The sequence below is a fragment of the Anolis carolinensis genome, chromosome 2, assembly GCF_035594765.1.
Source record: "Anolis carolinensis isolate JA03-04 chromosome 2, rAnoCar3.1.pri, whole genome shotgun sequence".
Classification (NCBI taxonomy): Eukaryota; Metazoa; Chordata; class Lepidosauria; order Squamata; family Dactyloidae; genus Anolis; species Anolis carolinensis.
Genome location: NC_085842.1, coordinates 61,680,556 through 61,701,639, shown reverse-complemented (window position 1 = coordinate 61,701,639; position 21,084 = coordinate 61,680,556). Strand labels below are relative to the sequence as shown.

At 43.6% G+C, this 21,084-nt stretch overlaps 1 protein-coding gene across 1 annotated transcript in view; it reads left to right on the top strand.

Annotated features, from left to right (window-relative positions):
* The window catches only part of txnrd3 (thioredoxin reductase 3), a 53,054-nt gene that overhangs the window by 17,238 nt on the left and 14,732 nt on the right, over positions 1-21,084 (top strand). The window contains exons 2-3 of the mRNA XM_003217732.4: positions 14,241-14,301; positions 16,760-16,869. Coding sequence (XP_003217780.2) covers positions 14,241-14,301; positions 16,760-16,869 — 171 coding nt within the window. The remainder of the gene's footprint in view (positions 1-14,240; positions 14,302-16,759; positions 16,870-21,084) is intronic.

The window sequence follows — 21,084 nt, the reverse complement described above, 5'->3', positions numbered from 1 at the left end:
CCATCGATGGCTTGCACCACACGGGCATTCTTGAAGTCATGATATTGTAATCCCAGAGAGTCGGCATACTCTCTATCAATGAAATTGTTGGTAGCTCCTGAGTCTATCATGGCGTGGATCATGACGGGTCCCTTTTTTGCTGACCATAAGGTGACCACTAGAAGGAACAGGACCCCGGTTGGCGGCTCTTGAACGGGTTTCTTGACCGGGTTGGCGAGCCTCTCTACGCCCGGTCGTTGGCTTCCCCCGCCGGCTGTGTGCCAGCCGCCTCAGACGCCTTCGTCTCCGTGGAGGACGCCGCCGCAAGACGGGCGGCGGGCTTCCCTTTGGCTGGGCACTCTCTGGCGAAGTGGCCCCCATTCCCGCAATACCAGCAGAGATTTAGGCGTCGGCGGCGGGCCTTCTCGGCGGCATCTAATCTGGGACGCACATTGCCCAACTGCATCGGCACCTCCTCGCTCCCTCTGGGGTATGGGGATGGTGGTGGGGGTCTCCACACTGGACGCGGCTGAACGCTGGCGGGAGCGGGGGGTTTTGCCCCAGCTCTACCGCTCTGGCCTCGTACCCACTGTTTCCTGTTGGCAATCATGACTTCAGCCCGTAAACATTGATCGATGAGTGCTTCCAGCGTTTGGGGAGGATCCACCTTGGAGATTTCCTCCAGCATTTCAATGTTGAGACCCTCCCGAAATTGTCCTCTGAGGGCAACATCGTTCCAGCCGGTGTTGTGGGCCAGCACTCGGAACTCGGCTATGTACTGAGACATGGGTCTGTCTCCTTGGAAGAGGCGGCGGAGTTTGTGCCCGGCGGCCTCCAAATTGTCCTCGATTCCCCAGGTCGCCTTAAGGTGGTCCAAGAAGTGTTGCGCTGACCTTAGATGTGGGGAGGCTTGGTCGAACAGAGCCGTCGCCCAGTTAGCCGCTGGCCCGTCTAGGAGACTGTAAATCCACGCCACCTTGATGTCTTCCTGGGGAAACTCGGCATCACGGGCCTCTAGATAAGCTTGGCATTGGCGACGGAAAACATGAACCTTAGAAGCTTCTCCAGTAAACTTGGTTGGCAACGCCATGGCCGGAAGACGGATTCCGCGTTCCTTCAAACCCTTAATTTCCCCATCCTGTGCATTGAGCTTATCACGGATTCGGTCCACCTCATCCTTGTCGATGGTGTAGGTAATCGGCTGGCCGCTCGGCCCAGGTACGGCTCCGGTAGACATTCTGGCCGAGGTTAATTGGTGCTTAGGGTGGCGGAGTCAAACTGTCACGACCCAGGCTACAGAGCACCAATAACCATACGCAGAGGCCAGATTCTATCTAATATCTTTATTAAGGAAATATATAAAGTTAGTAAAAGCAAATGTAAAAGTTAGTCCAGAAGCAGACCTTTCAGGAAAGGTCAAAATTAGTCCAAAGAAACAATGTCCAATATGAAATATTAAGGTCCAAAGTTGTAATCCAATAACCGAAACACTCACTTTGCCAGGCAAAGTGAGGGGAGATGACAAGGTCCTTTAGTCCATGAACTTGAGCAAGGCTAGGAAATAACTTGATACTTGAAACAAGGCTTGAAACGTGGAACGAGGTAACGAGGAACAAGAACAAGGTCCGTGGAATAACTTGGTAAAATCCGTGAAATAAGGCAAGGTTTAGTCCTGGGAAACAAGGCAAGGTCCGTAGGTAAACAAGGCTGGGAAACAGGAGCGAAGGCTGGAAACAAGGCAAGGCTTGAGCAGGAACGAGGCTTGAATCGGAGCGCGCTGTCCAGACACAACTCGCTCCGGAGGCTGACGAATTGACTCCGCGAAGTTACTACGCGGGTAAAACACCTATATAGAGTCTAACTTTCCCGCCGAAGCAGTTCTCTGGGAACCAGAAACGAAAGCTAAACTCTGAGACCAGATGTTTGACTCCTTAAAGATTCTCACGAAAAGCAGACTTAATTGGGTACATTCTTAGCTGCTATTCTCGCACTCCTGCGCGAAGCTGCTTCCAAACCCCTCTGTTGTTTACAAAACTCATGGCGAGAGAACACGGGAGATGTAGGCTCAGGGTTTGTTTGACATACTTCTGGGACACAACTTTCTTGCAGGTGCAAGGTTCCCAGATCTGCCTGGGAAAGATCTGGCTGAGAAGATTCCAGTTCTGACTGGGAAGGTAAAAAACCCAAGTTTTCTTCTTCATCAGGCATTACAATGTCACGAGCAGGACTACAAGGCCCATGAGTCATCACAATAGGCTGGTATCGGCTGGGATTCGCTTCCAGGACCCCCATGGATAACAAAATGTATAGATCAGGGGTCCCCAAACTTTTTAATGTGTGGGCCAGTTCACGGTCCCTCAGACAGTTGGAGGGCCAGATTATAGTTTTTAAAAAAAAACTATGAACAAATTCCTATGCATACTGCAAATATCTTATTTTGAAGTAAAAAAACAAAAAGGGAACAAATACAGCCTATATGTTAATAATAATAATCATCATCATCATCATAAAAATAATAGAGGGTTGGAAGAGACCCCTTGGGCCATATAGTCCAACCCCCTTCTGCCTTTGTGAACCAAAACATAAAGCACACCTGACTAACAACAACAATAATAATAATACTGGAGTAATTAGGGTTGAAAGAGATTGCTAGCCTTCAAGAAAAATGAATCCATGACAGGACTGCAGAGGAGGGAGTCTGCATGGCAAGATAAAACGGGAGGCCTCTTCCTTTTGCCACAGGCATGCCTCCATTGTTATTTTGCCTCCTCCATCGCTGAGAAAGGTGCACACCAGGTGAGGGAGACGGCCGAAAAGGAGTGTGCGAGGTGAGCGATGGTAGGAAAGGTGCACGCCTTTTCCTCGCCCCATTCGGCCCTTCCTTGGCGGCGGCAGAAAAGCTGCCTGCGGGGCGAGGGAGGAATGTGCATGCCTTTTCCTTGGCCTTATTTGTCTCTTCCTCAGTGGTGGCAGCGGGAAAGGTGCATGCAGGGCGAGGAAAAGGCGTGCACCTTTCTCTCCTCCCTCACCCCCCGCGCACCTTTCCTGCTCCCTTCCTCAGCAGCAGGAAAGCTGCCCGCGGAGTGAGGGAGGAAAAGCGCATGCCTTTTCCTCGCCCTGTGCGGCCCTTCCTCGGCGACAGCGGGGGGAAAGGTGCCCATGGGGTGAGGGAGATGAGAAAGGCATGCGCCTTTTCCTCCTTCTCCTTCACACTACAAGCACCTTCCTTGGTGGAGGAGGAAGGAGCTACCTCCGTGGGGGCCAGATAAATGGCTCCAATGGGCCATATGTAGCTCGCGGGCCTTAGTTTGGGGACCTCTGGTATAGATACTCAAGTCCTATGATACACATGGCATAGTAATATGGCAAAATCTGGGTTTCCGTTGTGAAATTTGGTTGGCCTTTTTTTAATGCAAGCTGTGGTTTGTTGAATCCATGAATGTGGAAGGATGATCTTCGCTACTTTTGGGGAAGAATATAATTATAACATCACCCAATTTGACTGGAGCTATTATTCATTTCATAAGTAAAACAGTGGGTCAGATCAGATTAAAATCATGCTAAGATGAACCTTCATTGAAATTAATAGGACTTAGTTGTGAGTCACTTAAATTATTTATTCAAAGCATGATTTCCGGAGCCTTGTACTAGGTATGGTTCAAAATGATGCAGTTTATATTTCTGGTGGATAATGTACTTTAACAGCCTACATGTAGCAAATCTCCCTTTAAAGTTTCTTTTTAGTTCTTCCTGACCTTTTAACCTAAAAACAGTACAACTGGAGGAAAGATGTTGACAATGAGTAAGTGTTGACATGTGGTCACTGCCAGCTAATGAAGTTTTCTTTGCAAAATGTTAAAGCTTACCATTGCATAAATGGCATAATATGTTTAGAATTAAAAAGATACCAGATCTAGCTTTATTAGAATTAAAAAGATACCAGAGCTAGCTTGATTGAGTTATTTAACTCAGTTAGCTTTGATGTGCATGCATATTGTAATAATGCTAGATTGTGTAGACTGATTAGGTTTATGGCTGACTGCATTAATTGCATAAGGTTGGTCTCGATATTACCGTATTATCTTTTTATATTTAGAGTGATGATATGATATAGGCAACAGTAGGACTTGACACCGGTATCTTTAATCATTTGGCACATTCATTCATAAATCACACATCTTGATGGAAAGGTACTGGTGATATATTTAGTTTCTTTATATACAATTGCTGGAAATCATGAAGCTGGAATATCCTGTTTCCCTTTTTTGGAAGCAAAGAAGTGATAATGGGGGCAGCTGCTTATTTTGATCACAGATATTCTCAGTGTCTAAAGTGGAAATGAACAGAAAAAAGGACTCTTGCAATCTAAATAAATAACCCTAAATATTCATGACATTTGACAGCAATAGTTTAATATGTTTTTAATTAGAATATTGCATATCTGCAAATAAATATGCATGTGTAAACATAAAGATAAGATATGGGAGCCACTTCACTATTTAAAGATAGATTTAGCGAAGCAGCTGTGGATGACAAAAGAATTATTCTAGAAGTAGGTTGTTGCTTCTGAAGCTGTTAAATAGTGTTCAGCAGATTAGGGTTGTAAAGTTCAAGGGCCAAATGAGTGCTTACAATGCAGTTCTTACTTCATGCTGACTTTGAGTTTGTAATCCAAGTTGTACTGAAGATTTCAAAGCAGTTTAGTAAACATTGCAGATTTGCTACCACCCTGAGAATATTTAAGGAGAAAAGGGAAATGACTAGAATGGGGTTGAGCAATATGTGGCCCAACAGGTGATGTTGTACTGCAACTTCTAGTATTTCTCACCATTGACTTTTGCTGGCTAAGGTTGTTGGCGATTCCAGCCCAACAACCTTTGGAGTCTTACACTTTGACTTCCCATGAACTAGACCATGTGACTAAAGTTAAACCATGACTATGTGTGCAGTGGTTTTATAATGTTGATGGGAGTATTTAGAAGGTTTTGCACCAATTATGTTGGCATCAGATACTTTTCGTGCTACATGACACAGTTCTATTAGACTGGCATACTGGAGAGTTTATAGCAAAATGAATAACATCACTTAAAAAAACCTGTTTAGATGTTTGAAACAATTTGGCTTATTATATTGACAAGCCTCAACAGAAAATAACAAGTATTCCATGCCTATGAAATTCCTTTAAAATTTATGGGGTTTTCATAAATTGACAGGTGACTTCAAAACATATAGGTAAAGGTTTCCCCTGACGTTAAGTCCAGTCATGACCAACTCTGGGGGTTGGTGCTCATCTCCATTTCTAGGCCGAAGAGCCGGCATTGTCCATAGACATCTCCAGGTCATGTGGCCGGCATGACTGCATGGAGCGCCGTTACCTTCCCGCCAGAGCGGTACCTATTGATCTACTCACATTTGCATGTTTTCGAACAGCTAGGTTGGCAGGAGCTGGCGCTAACAGCGGGCGCTCATTCTCCTCCTGGGATTTGAACCTGGGACCTTTTGGTCCGCAATTTCAGCAGCACAGCGCTTTAACACACTGTGCCACCAGAGGCCACTATAAAAACATATACAAATACATAAATCATCTAGTACAGGGATCCCCAAACTTTTAAAACAGGGGGCCAGTTCACGGTCCCTCAGACCGTTGGAGGGCCGGACTATTGTTGAAAAAAACCCTATAAACAAATTCCTATGCACACGGCACATCTCTTATTTTGAAGTAAAAAAACCCAAATGGGAACAAATACAGCCTCAATGTTAATCATAATCATAATAAAAATAATAAAGAGGGTTGGAGGAGACCTCTTGGGCCATTTAGTCCAACCCCCTTCTGCTCTGTGCACCAAAAGCACTAGCAGACCACTCCTTAATAATTAATTATGAATTAAATAATAATTAAAATATTATTATAAACAAGCAAAGCTTTGGAAGGTGTGCACCAGGCAAGGGAGCCGCCACTGCTGTGGGGGCCGGATAAATGGCTTCGATGGGCCGCATGTGGCCCCCGGGCCTTAGTTTGGCGACCCCTGATCTAGTATAACAAAACGAAACTTGAAAATTCAGCAACACATAACAATGTTCATTTTTTCTCACTTTTTATACAGTTTTCTTCAGTTTAGTACCAAACAAATCTCCAAGGAATCTCTCCTTTTAAAATAATTTTGGCTTACATGTTAATGAACTCTATCACCTTTCCATTGATAGAAAACATTGTACTAACTTGTGACAGGTAGTCTTGTGGCAAGCACCATTTTATCATTGTTTATTTTTCTTCTGTTATATCACTATACAAAACTGACACAGATTTCAAAACTGACACATCCCTTGGCATAGTGTTATTCTAATTTTTTTCTTGGGCTAAAAAATAGTTGGATTAATTTTTCTCACTTTCTGTCAAGGACAGAACGCCACAAGATTCAAAGTAACAGAGTTTATTAGATTACAGAACTCAAAAATGCCCGTAAAACACAAGGGCCAGGCAGTTTTTGCCTTTAGGAGCAAAAAGGGGCAAAAGTAAATGTTCAAAAGATAAACCGGATTAAACCGGAGTTTAATCCGGGTAAAAACAAACTGCTTGCTTCAGCCTGGGTATAAACGAAACGAAAGCCAAGGAACAAAAGATACAAAGAATGCAACTAATTGGCAGCAGATTCCTCTCTGCTGCCAACACTGTGCTTAGAGTAACTTGCGTCGCTCCCCCACACACACAGCAGACAGGATCTCCAACACGAGTAAATCAGCCAAGGATTGTAGCAGTTGAGTAGACCAGTTCCGTTCCGTAGATCAAAGCCAGAAGCAGACGTTTGTAGTTTTTCCAAGTCCAAGAAGGGGGGAAGACAAGCCGTGGTCAGTTCAGTCCGAGTTCTCAAAGCAGGAGATGGCGTCCGTCAAGAAGACGACGGAAGGTCAAGCTAATAAAAGTAAGCACAGGTTTGCACAAACAAATGCCCACACAATCCCTCCCGCCGTCTGACCCTGGATTCCAATCAACTTACGTCACAGCACAGGAAAGCACACAAGTCTTCAGGGAAGCGTCCCACACACACACGGATCCCAAGCGTTTGCCCAGATTACCTTGCCCAACGCAATTTGCAATTGCTCTCAAGCCCCATTTTATGCCAGTTACAAATCTTCATCACTGTCAGCTGTCCTCCTTAACCCGGGCGTTTCCTCATCACTTTCCTCGTCAGAGCTGGAACACCTCTGACTACGCCCAACAGCATCTCCAGCTGTGGATCCCGTCCCATCCCTCCAGCTAAACCATGGGTCTAATCCTGAAGGTCCCCATTCATCTTCTGTCCCATCATGGCCAGTGGCACCCACTTCCTCCCTTACCCGAGTCCAATCCATCTCATCCTCCTCTGAGCTAACCAGCCCCTCCTCCATTCTCTCCGTAAACCCTTCGAAAGACTCCTCGTCAGATGGTGCTGCAAATATGTCTCGCAGTCTTTTTCTCTCTCGCTCCTCGAGAGTATCTGACTCTCGAGGAGTCTTACGCCCACGTCTGTCAGTAACAGAGCCATGAGGCTCAATCATAACACTATCCCCTCTCACAAAGGCCTCCTCCCCCGATGGCGGAGAAGTGGCAGTGATACCCTCCGCTATAGCACCACGACGACTAGAGGTATCAAGTTTCAACAGCGAACGATGAAAGACTGGATGGACCTTTAAACTAGACGGTAAACGCAAACGAAACGCAACAGAAGAAATCTTTTTAACGATAGGAAAGGGACCCAAATACCGAGGCGCAAACTTTCCCCCAGCCTGTTTAATATGTTTGGAAGATAACCACACCAAATCCCCTTCTTCCAACTCCTCCCCTGCCTGCCTGTGGCGGTCAGCCTGAGTCTTCTGCGTTGCCTTAGCTTCCAACAGTAAGCGACGGGCAACATCATGCAATGCAGCCATTTCCGAAGAGCGGTACACAGGGTCCGAAGAGACCACATTGGTCGACGGCGCCACACCTCCCCGTGGGTGAAAACCATAAGTTAGCTCAAATGGCGTATGCTGACTAGACGTGTGCACCGCATTGTTGTAAGCAAATTCCGCCACCGGTAACCACTTTACCCAAGCCGTGGGTTGATCTAAACAAAAACAACGCAGATACTGCTCTAAGAGCCCATTAACCCGTTCCGACTGTCCATCCGTTTGCGGATGGAAAGCTGAAGACACGTTTAACTTAGTCCCCAAACACTCATGGAAGTGTTTCCAAAAGCGTGACACAAATTGCGGAGCCCTATCTGAAATAATCACCTCGGGTGCTCCGTGCAAACGATAGATGTGCTTTGTAAATAGTAAGGCCAACGTAGGGGCCGCCGGAATGGTTGAACAAGGAATAAAATGAGCCAGTTTACTAAATAAATCCACCACCACCCAAATACAAGTATAACCCCCAGACTTAGGCAAATCTGAAATAAAATCCATGGAAATGATTTGCCATGGCCTCTCCGGAACAGGTAAAGACGATAACAACCCTCTAGGGCGCCCAACAGGCGTCTTACTCTGCTGACAAACGGCGCAGCTGTCACAAAAGCGCAGAATGTCTTGCCGCATCTTTGGCCACCAGTAGCTCCTGGTGATAAGCTGTACGGTCTTGAACCTGCCAAAGTGCCCAGCCATGGGTTCGTCATGGTGGGCTCTAATCACCTCCAACCTGAGGGTCCCCACTGGTACGTAAACCTGCCCCCTACGCACCAATACCCCGTCTTGATCCTGGAGATGCGGCAGTATGGTACGGTTACCTGCAGAGAGCAGCATCAGTTGCTCCTGAGTCCACACATCATCCTTCTGAGCCTCAAGGATCTGGTCATGTAACCCAAGCTCATTATCTACAACACACAGAGAGGCAGTAGGCAAGATGGTCTGACATACTACCTGCTCATTGGTCTTAAATTCCGGCTTGCGGGATAAAGCATCGGCCCGCAAGTTTGCCTTCCCCTCCACGAACTGCACCTTGAAGTTAAACCTGGAGAAAAACAAAGCCCAGCGGATTTGACGCTGGTTTAACTTCTTTGCTGTTTGCAAGTGCTCTAAGTTCTTGTGATCAGATCTGACCACGATCTGGTGCCGTGCCCCTTCAAGCCAGTGCCGCCACACCTCAAACGCCACCTTAATCGCCAACAACTCCTTCTCCCATATGGTATAGTTCTGCTCGAAGGGTGTTAGTTGCCGCGAGTAAAATCCACAGGGACGCAAGGTCCCTGAGGAATCCTTCTGAGACAATACAGCCCCCAACGCGTAGCTAGAAGCGTCCGCTTCTACCACGAACGGTCTGTCAACATCAGGATGGGTTAGTATGTTGTCCGATTGAAAACTAGACTTTAGTTGTAGAAACGCCTCGTGAGCTTCCCGCCCCCACACAAATGGCTGTTTCTTGCGCAGAAGCTGCGTCAAAGGTACCGTGAGCTTTGCAAAATTCGGAATAAACTCCCGGTAGTAATTAGCGAAACCCAAGAACCTTTGTACATCCTTCTTAGTCTTCAGCTCCTGCCATGAGTTGACGGCGTCAACCTTATGTGGGTCCATTTTAAGTTCCCTACCTGACACTACATGACCTAGGAACTCCACTTCAGGCACATGAAAGACGCACTTGGAAGCCTTGGCGAAAAGCCCATTAGCCCGCAGTCGGTGCAGAACCTGCTTGACATGTTGACGATGTTCTTTCTCGTCCTTAGAAAAAATCAAGATATCATCCAAATAAATCACTAAAAATTGGTCAATTAGGTCCCTGAACACATCATTCATGAACCTCTGGAATACCGCAGGAGCATTACAAAGCCCAAAAGGCATGACTCGGAACTCGTGGCATCCGAAACACGTGTTAAATGCCGTCTTCCATTCATCCCCTTCCCGTATACGGATTAAGTTATAGGCCCCCCGCAGGTCAAGCTTGGTAAAGACCTTAGCCCCTTGCACCCTTGATAACAGTTCCGAGATTAAAGGCAGCGGGTACCTATCCCGAATGGTGTACTTGTTTAGGATCCGATAATCGCAGACCAACCTAAGTTCCCCAGTCTTTTTGGCTACAAAGAATACCGGTGCCGCAGTTGGAGAACTAGATGGGCGAATAAACCCCTTGGCTAAATTTTCATCTAGAAACTCCCGCAAAGCTTGCCTTTCCGGTACAGTCAAGGCATACAGCCTCCCTGCTGGCAGTTTCGCACCTTCTGCCAACTTGATGGCGCAATCATATGGCCTGTGCGGTGGTAATTTGTCCGCTTCTCTTTTACAAAATACATCAGAGAACTCCCCATACTCAGCAGGCACTCCCTCCATATCAGAATGAGTAACATTTAGAGTGCAACAATCCTGCCTCTTTAAGATCACTTTACGTGTTGCCCAATCTACTTGTGGGTTTACTACAGCTAGCCAATCCATCCCCAGGATCACATCATATCTAGGCAAGCTCGTAATATCCCACACAAACGTTCCCGTTACTCCCTGCACCTCCCACGTTACTGCTGAGGTTTCATGGTTAACCACCCCAGTCTCCAGCAGTCTCCCATCTGCTCCTTCCACCCACACGTCGCATGCCTTGCGCACTCTAGGAATGCCATGCTTCTTAGCAAACTCAATATCTACATAGGAGACCGTAGCCCCTGAGTCCAGCAGTGCCAAAGTAGAAACAAGTTCCCTTCCCCCAACAGATAATGTAATGGGTACGAAAACATGCTTCCTCCCCTCAGTTGACTGCTTGAGGAGCCCTAGTGCGTTGGACTCACGTCGCACTAGGGCTGGCCTTTTCCCGAAAGCTGGGAAGGTTTCACATTACAATTTTTGGCAAAATGCCCAGCATTCCCACAGTACAAACACAAGCCCAGCTGCCTCCTACGGCTCTTTTCCTCTGTAGACAGCTTTTTAAAGACCCCAAGCTCCATGGGCTCTTCCCCCATCACCACAGGTGCCCTGGTTACATGCATGGGTGGCGCACACATTGCTTTTGAGTGTTTACGAGCCTCGAACCTTGCGTCTAAACGCAGCACCTTAGCTACTAAGGCGTCCCAGCTTTCAGCCGGCTCCAAGCGTGCTAATTCATCCTGGAGCATATCACTTAACCCGGCAGTAAATAAAAGCATGAATGCATTTTCCCCCCAATCCAGCTGGTGGCGATACAGGTTAAACTTATTTAAGTAATCCAAAACAGTCCCCTTTCCCTGTTTCAACCGATACAGAGCCCACCCAGCGTTCTCCGTGCGGAGAGGATCCCCAAAAGTATCAGTTAACAACTTTTTGAAATTATTCAAATTGTCCTTGACTGGGTCATTTCCCAAAATTAAATTAGTGGCCCATTGTCCTGCGGGACCAGTCAACAAACTCAAAATAAATGCCACCTTGCTAGTGTCTGTAGGAAAAGCATGAGCACTGAGCTGAGAAAAATAAAGCTCCACTTGTGCCAAAAAGGTTGGCAACTTGCACCTGGTTCCGTCAAAGCGTTCAGGAGTCAAAACATGTCCTTTCACAGCCTGAGCTGTTTGGATAACGGTAAAAGCCGTTTGCAATTGGTCTACTTTGGCCCTTAACTCATCCATCGTCTTCCTGACGGGTTTATTGCTGCAATAAACTTTTTATGGGCGTTGGGCAATCTGTCAAGGACAGAACGCCACAAGATTCAAAGTAACAGAGTTTATTAGATTACAGAACTCAAAAATGCCCGTAAAACACAAGGGCCAGGCAGTTTTTGCCTTTAGGAGCAAAAAGGGGCAAAAGTAAATGTTCAAAAGATAAACCGGATTAAACCGGAGTTTAATCCGGGTAAAAACAAACTGCTTGCTTCAGCCTGGGTATAAACGAAACGAAAGCCAAGGAACAAAAGATACAAAGAATGCAACTAATTGGCAGCAGATTCCTCTCTGCTGCCAACACTGTGCTTAGAGTAACTTGCGTCGCTCCCCCACACACACAGCAGACAGGATCTCCAACACGAGTAAATCAGCCAAGGATTGTAGCAGTTGAGTAGACCAGTTCCGTTCCGTAGATCAAAGCCAGAAGCAGACGTTTGTAGTTTTTCCAAGTCCAAGAAGGGGGGAAGACAAGCCGTGGTCAGTTCAGTCCGAGTTCTCAAAGCAGGAGATGGCGTCCGTCAAGAAGACGACGGAAGGTCAAGCTAATAAAAGTAAGCACAGGTTTGCACAAACAAATGCCCACACAATCCCTCCCGCCGTCTGACCCTGGATTCCAATCAACTTACGTCACAGCACAGGAAAGCACACAAGTCTTCAGGGAAGCGTCCCACACACACACGGATCCCAAGCGTTTGCCCAGATTACCTTGCCCAACGCAATTTGCAATTGCTCTCAAGCCCCATTTTATGCCAGTTACAAATCTTCATCACTGTCAGCTGTCCTCCTTAACCCGGGCGTTTCCTCATCACTTTCCTCGTCAGAGCTGGAACACCTCTGACTACGCCCAACAGCATCTCCAGCTGTGGATCCCGTCCCATCCCTCCAGCTAAACCATGGGTCTAATCCTGAAGGTCCCCATTCATCTTCTGTCCCATCATGGCCAGTGGCACCCACTTCCTCCCTTACCCGAGTCCAATCCATCTCATCCTCCTCTGAGCTAACCAGCCCCTCCTCCATTCTCTCCGTAAACCCTTCGAAAGACTCCTCGTCAGATGGTGCTGCAAATATGTCTCGCAGTCTTTTTCTCTCTCGCTCCTCGAGAGTATCTGACTCTCGAGGAGTCTTACGCCCACGTCTGTCAGTAACAGAGCCATGAGGCTCAATCATAACACTTTCCAAATTACTATAATTTGTCTCCCTCCAGTATGCAACAAATTTATCAGTAATGTGTCTGTTTTGACCCAATAAGGCAATTTGCATACCTTCAGTAATGAGAGTTTTCTTCATACCGCACTCACAATGACTTTTTGGTATCATTCTGAATTTCTTGCTTCCTTTCAAAGGGTACATCCACACTGTAGAATCAATGCAGCTTGACACCATTCTAACTGCCATGGCTCAGTGCCATAGTATCCTGAGAGTTATACTTTGGTGGTACATCAACACTCTGGCAGAAAAGACCTTGGAAAGCTACACCTCTCCTGATTCCATAGCATTGAGCCATAATAGTTAAAGTGCTGTCAAACTGCATTATTTCTACAGTGCAGATGCATTCCAAGTTTATGGAATTAGATGGATAAACTGGTTATAGCAGGACCAGAAATCGATTATTTGCTTTCCTGCAGCCAGGAGTTTTGATTGCATTATTATTGTCCTTCAGACTTCATTTTAACACTTTGGGCTAAATTGACTGAGCCAAACAAAATGTTTTAAATGTGTAGTGCAGAGATAGGCAACTATTTTTGAGACCATGGGTTAGTTCCTTGACCTAACCACCACTTCTACCACATTTCATCAGTGCAATAAATGACTTCAGGTTTTTCTTCAGAATCTTTCTCAAAAAATGTCTGGGAGTAACATTGCATCACTAGTTGCTACCTTGAAAAGGGTTCTGGCAAAAATGAGGAATGGAACTTATTTTTCCATGTTGCAGAGAGGGATTTCGGTACACTTTTCAGGCAAAATTAGTGCCAATTTTTAAAATCGAGGCTTTAAGTGATAGTTGGAAGAGCTTCAGATGCTACAAACTTGGTGGGGGCAGCATTCATATGCAGCAGCCAAGTCACACTTTCCCTACCTAGTATAATACATCTGATCAGTAACAAGCCATTCTGTTCCTCTTCTACTAGCTGTTTGTTATTTGCTTTATTCATTTTCAGATCCAGTTCTACATCCAACCTTAGTGAGCACCAACTGCTAACAAATACCTGGTTGTGTAGGCTACTAAGAAAAACAGCTTCATAATTCTTGTCTAAAAAAAACCTCTCTATGAAATTCAAGGGGTTTCCATGAGTAGTAGGTGATCTGAAAGAACATGCACAAATGTACAAGTCTTCTTGAATGCCAGTTTGTAAAAATGTGAAATATTAAAATTAATGACAGCAACAAACATTTAATAAGGTTTTCTGGTGTATGTCAACATACTGTATTGCACTGACTGTTACATTTCCTGAAATGACTAAGGTGTTGTAATAAACTAACTTTGCTAATTTACATAAGATGTAGCTATCTTTTCCATGAACCTGGTGTACAGCCCTTTTACAGAAAATGCACTTGTAATCCTTTACATAATGTATTTTAAACAATATCTAATACTTACCATTGCTGTCACAGTAAAATTGTTCTGTAAGAAATAAAAGTGCACCTTTGGTTTTACAAACAATAAAGGTTCTATTTTTATGTCTTATCTTATTTTTGCAGGTGAAAGATCTCTTTCATTCTATGTCGGTAGAATACAGTGCTCTAGAACTTGATAAGACAGGTAAGTGGCCTAATATGTCACAAAACTTCAATAGGAAAGATGCTGAGTCATTGGAAAGAATACAAAATTCTGATACGGATGAATAAATATAATCCTGAAACAGGCATTTTGAGATGAATAGGAAAATAAATCCTGAATTAAGTGACAGGTGCTTTCTACTACTGGCCCATTCTGGAACATTCTTTTTTGACCTGTTCTGTACTAAATTGGATTACTTTGGTGAGGCTATAAGTATTTACCATACATACCTTTGCATGTTTATTGAAAAGTAAATTTCACTACATTCATTATGACGAATGGCTACACTATTGATTTCACAGAGTGCTCACTTAGAACATAGCGTATTCTGTTCACATGCCAGCCACTATGTAGGGGGTCCTTGAACCAGACATGCTCATAGCTTTTTCTGCCTGTGTTTTCACTATGTTAAAAGAAAACAAGAGTGATACAAGAAAAAGAAAACTTCCTCAGAGATATCCAATTAGCAACCTAAAAGAAGGATACAACTTAATGTGTACTGAGGTTTGTTTCTGTTTGCTTTGTGTACTTTAACTTATGGCATTGTTGGTATCTTTTTTCTAGTTCCCTTTGTCAATTGGGTCAAAAGGCAAGCTTGAATTTTTAAAAATAGGGTTACACTTGGATGAAAAGTGAAGAACTGATGCTGTTTCAAATACGGAATTACCTTCATGTGTTAAGAAGTCAAGTTGTCAGAACACACTATCCGGTCTTTTGTATAAATTCCCAATGAAGTGTTTAAAACTGAGGCTTACCAAAATCCATTTGAGCTGTGTTTGTATATCCCTAGGCTTGGTTTCTGTCAGTTCATAATTACATTGGGTGTGTGTGTTAAAGTATGACTTCATCCCCCAAAACACTGCATTAGTGAATAGTCTATTTTAGCCTTCTCAGTAAAGCATACTGCCTCATTACTACTACAGTGAAATATATTTACAAAACCTCTAGGTTATTATGGTACTTGCAGTAGGAGTTGCTGCTTTTTAGGACAAGGATTCTTAATTTAGGGTAATACTCTTGCCCTAAAATTTCCATGGATATGCTCTGAGGGATCTATGAATTGGATGCAAAAAAGGTCTTCTTTTGCATTTTTCTGGGGGATGAGTGTTTTATTGCCTTTGTAGATTCTCAAAGGATTCTATGACCCAGAAAGGGGTTACAAACTAATGTGTTAGAACACTGGAGGAAATTACAACAGTCCTGTAACAGCTTAAGGATCAACATGTTTTATTTGTCATAGGCTTTCATGGACTGCAGTACAGTTGTTTACATTCCTTTTTTAAAGTAGTCTGTGGTCCATAAACCAGGAGAAACGAAAAGAAGCACACAACTCTTCTACTCTCTCAGCTTCAGTTCTGCTTCTGGCCTTTTTGAAAGCTTGGGTGAGAAAACAGTGGGAATGCCCAGGGATGGCTGGCCCCTTGAGTACTCATTGGTGCTTTCTCCTTTTTGTAAAACAGTCTTCAACTTATCCACAGATCATAACAAAATACATATTTTGCCCATGATTTATCCAGGCAGTCAATTTATACATGTGTATACACAGTAGTTATGATTTAGAAAGTTGCTATCATAGGGATTTGGTAATATGTTATGCTGTCTTTAATCCCAAGTTTTCTTCATGTCTGTGCCATAAGAGGAGGAGAATAATAATAATAATAACTTATTATTATTGGAAAGTGTTCGACTTGTGATTTTGTGATATGAAATCTAGCATATCTATCTTGTTTGCTGTGTCATAATAAAATAATAACTTTATTCTTGTACCCTGCCTCCATTTCCTTGAAGGGACTCGGGGCAGCTTATATAAGAAGAACAATCCATACATTTAAAACACAATATAATAACATAGTTATAAAAAAACATAACATGACTATTAAAACCAAGACATCAATTGCTATGTACAAAGGGTGATTAGTGCAAAACTCTTGGTAAAGTCCATAAGTAAAATAGAGATGGGCAGGGGAGGACAAGGAACTGATCACGTTAAAACACTAAAACGTATAAAATTGGGGACAATTTTAAAGTGCAGCACCGTTTGAAAACGAGATACATGGCTGATGGCCTCTTCACTCAAAAGCGCACCAGAACATCCATGTTTTTAGACTCCAGCAAAGTAAGTATCTAAGTTGGAGTTTTTATTAAATTCAAATGCAGACAGTCTGAAGATGCTTTCCATTGCATTTTGTGTTTTGATATTTACATTTGGCCTTCATAAGTTCTGCACATTTCCTTAAAAAGCATCAAGGCTTCCATTGTAATTAGGGAAATACTGGGTTGAGTCCATTTGAGTCATCTTGGTGACTGCAACTGTTTCTGCTCCTTGATTTACCTTACCATACCTAAATGGATTTTAAGAGAGTATTAATTTTCTTTATTCTGTGTGTCATTTCAGTGAATATTTTCGTTATAATCATGGTGTTTTTCTTTTTGTCTCTAGATGAAGGACCCAGCATCCAAGAGGTATTACTAGAATTAACAGGCCAAAGGACTGTTCCCAATGTGTTTGTAAATGGAACACATGTGGGTGGATGTGACCAGACTTTTCAGGTAATCTTAATCTCTTTCTTCTTTGACATTGTAATAAGACCATTACTCTGGCTACTCCAATTAGTACCAGTTTTGCAACCTCTAATTATGTAATGTAGTACTGAACAGTTGTAACTTGATTATCTATCTACTACCTTGTTTCAGTATGATATTACTTACCTTATATATTCATGCATGAGTCTAGAAATTTTAGTGAAAAAAATTAACCTCTAAAAACCTGGGTTGCCTTATCCATGCAAGGATTGTATCTTAACTCTTATAAAAAGGGTGGTAATAGGCAAGAGCTTAGACCAGGGGTCCTCAAACCTTTTAAACGAGGCCAGTTCACAGTCCCTCAGACCGTTGGAGGGCCGAACTATAGTTGGAACGAAAAACCTATAAACAAATTCCTATGCATACTGCACATAACTTATTTTGAAGTAAAAAAAAAAAACAAACGGGAAGAAATACAGCCTCAATGTTAATAATAACCATAATCATAATAAAAATAATAAAGAGGGTTGGAAGACACCCCTTGGGCCATTGAGTCCAACCCCCTTCTGCCAAGCAAAGCACCCCTGACAGATGGCCACCCAGCCTCAATGTTGTTAATAATTATCATCATCATCATACATCACACAGTCCTAAATGCTGGGGAAGTGTTCAACTTGTGATTTTGTAATACGAAATCCAGCTATATATATATATATATATATATATATATATATATATATATATATATATATCTCGTTTGCTGTGTTATACTGCGTCTTTGTGTCATTAATGATAATGATTATTATTATTATTATCATTAATATTGTGATACGAAATCCAGCATGTCTATCTTGTTTGCTGTGTCATAATATAATAATAATAATAATAAAGAGGTATGGAAGAGACCCTTGGGCCATTTAGTCCAACCCCCTTTTGCCTTAGTGCACCAAAAGCACGGGCAAAACACCCCTTAATAAATTATTAATTAAATAATAATTAAAATACCATTATAAACACGCAAAGCTTTGGAAGGCTGAGGGAGGAGGCGGGAAAGGCGGAGAAGGAGGAAGCCGCCGTCACGGGGGCTGGATAAATGGCTTTGATGGGCCGCATGTGGCCCCCGGGCCTTAGTTTGGGGACCCCTGGCTTAGACCATACTAAAAAAAACTTAAAACCTTCACTCTACCCTCTGCTGTGATGCCAGTTCTTGCCTTTTTGAATGCCAAGGTGGGGAATAGCAGTGACATTGACTCAAGGTGGTTGGCCCTCTGAGGCATCATTGATGTTTTTCTCTCTCTTTGCGATGTCCATTGACAAAATCTACAATTTTGGCCCCAAAATCTGCCCTCAATGTATGAATAAGGTTCACTTAAACAATTTATGCATAAGGTCCACTTATACAACAGGCAGCAAATACCGCTAGTATAATTACTTTGGTAGAGACGTTTGTTCTGTTAGTAGGCATATCACTAGCAAACCTAATCCAAAGCATTTTGTACCAGCTGTAGCTGCTTCTGGATCACCCTTGAGGTTACAAGTGACTGGGTCACAGTAGCCAAGTTATCCTTATTCAGGAACTGCTACACTAAGGGTACTTGCCTCTGTCAGTGGGAAAAAAACACTCTGAACCATTGACGTTATATAAATTACTAGCAAAAAAGATTGATTCAGAACTATGCTTTGATTGCACACCTGGTGTTTTCTGTTGGGGTGGGACTCCACCCAATAGAATTTAGATTCTGTTTATTCATCACTACATCACACTGTTCCAGAATCTGCACAGTCACCTCTCTTTCTGATGTGAAAGAGAAATGCTACTGCATGTTGACAGCTACTGATAGTATTTTGCTTTAGATATCTTTAAGATTGTTCACTTTCATAATGTTAATAGTATTCATATAAATATTAAATAACATTAGGAACATAGCCAGCCTTTCGAATTAAGTTAGGTGCCCAGGACTTCCAGTAAAGTGGAAAAAATATAAGTACGTTTTTTTTGTTTCACCTTAGAGCAGACCTTTACAACCTGCAGTCCTCCGGGTGTTTTGGACTTCCAGAATTCCTGACATTGCACAAGCTGGCTAGGGCTTCTGAGAGTTGGAGGAAGAAATACCTAGAAGGCCACAGGTTGAAAACACCTGCCTTAAAGAGAGAATTCAACTCTAGAACCAGCATAATAGGTAGAATCACAGTGCTCCCAATCCCCAATTGACACTGTAGTCAATGGTATCAAAAGCCACTGATGGATCAAGCAATAACAACTCATTCATTTACTTGTCTCAATAATTGTCATCCATCAGAGCAAGAAAAGATTACTGAAAACAGGAAGAACAAGTGGGGGGCTCAGAACTAGGCAGTGAGCAGTCTTTCTCCCGTATTCTCTTGCCTATGCCAAAGCTACTTCTAATCCTCTGAAGAGAATTCTAGGATGTAAACAAGACTGTAGGTGAAAAAACCAAATTCATCGAAACAGTTCCCCTTCCATTTGCAGAGGCAGGTCTTTGAGCACAAAACTTTCTGTGAGTACTAGAAGAGTATTGTTTGCAACCCAGTGCCATAGGTTTTATCTATCTATATATATAAAATGTTCTGACCATTTCTGCTTTAAGGTAAACAGCGAAACTAAACACCCAAAACCCACGAAACTTGGCCACAAAAGACATGGTCATCCTGGCTGCGTTTAGACATTTAAAAAAACCCAGACAAATTGGAAATAACAGAAAAACCCAAAAAACACTGCGCATGCACGGAGCATCCACCCCCACCCAACTGGGAAAAAAAAAAACGGAGGCTGAGACAGCTGCGCGTGAGGCCAAACCGAAGTTTAGTCACCCTTTCCCAGGAAGGCACAAAGAGGGTGCCAAATCTGACCAGAGGCTTAAAAAAACACAGAGAGGGAGAGAGAAGGCAGGAAGGGAGGAAGGAAAGAAGGAAGGAAGGAAGGAAGGAAGGGGAGAAAACGTAGAGCGAGCCTTCTTCTTTCCCTCAGAGAGAGACGAAAGGAGAGGCAGGAAGGCGCCGCAGCCTTCTCCCCCCCCCCCCCTCGGCCAAACGGTCGGGAAATTGGAGTACTGCCGCCCCCAACTCAAATAGGTAAACAGGGCCCCAGCCATGGATGTTTTGGAATGGCTGTGGGTCGCTTTGGGTGAGGAAAACAAGGAGGTAGTGGCCGCCATTCTTCCAGGGGACAGTTTCCTTGGTGTCCCGTTCGGAGACCTAGCACATGGGCCCGGGCCAGCCCTCGAGTAGTGCCAAGGATTATGTTTATATCACTCTTCTCCCTGCTTTGGGGTACATAGGGCGCTCCATAAGTCGCCCTACATGTTGGGCTGGGGTAGTTGTAAACATAGGCCCCTCCCACAAATCTGTATAAAATCCGCATTAAACTGGGTAATATGCCAGTGTGGACTCAGACAACCCAGCTTGGACATTGTGGACTATCAGCCTAGATATTCTGGGTTGTATGGCTATGTGGAAGGGCTCTTAATGTGCCATTAAACAGGGTTATAGGGCAGTATGGACCCAGACAACCCAGCTCAGATATTGTGGACTATCACCCTTGATATTCAGGGTTTTATGGCTGTGTGGAAGGGCCCTTAATGTGCCTTTGAACTGGATTATATGGCAGTGGGGACTCAAGACCCTTCCACATAGCTATATTACCCATTTATAATCTTATATTATCTGCTTTCAACTGGATTATCTTGAGCCATATAACTGTCATATAATCCACTTCAGTGCATTTTATACAGCTGTGTATAAGGAGACTCATATAATCAAGTTCTAAGCAGATAATATAAGATTATATATACAGTAGAATCTCACTTGTCCAATATAAACACCCAGACAGAACTTTGGATCAGCGAATATGTTGGATACTAAGAAGGGATTAAGGACAAGTCTAAACCAGGACAGTAAATAAAGAGCAACACTTGGAAAGTAGGGAAATTGGGAATTCAAGAAAGGAAACAATCAGGGCCAGCTAACACTTCCCAACAATGGATTCTCCCAAGCCGGAAGAATCCTCGCCCCCACTATTACAACACTCTTACTTACTCTGGAAAAATAATTCAAAACAATATCATGTATAAAATCAGGACAACAAATAAAGGGGGACCAACTGAAAGCAAGGGAATTCCACAAATACAACAATCGGGGCCAGCTAACACCTCCATACAAAGGATTTCTGGAGTGAGGAAGCAGCCAGGCTTTGAAGCTGCAAGGCCATTACATACTAATCAA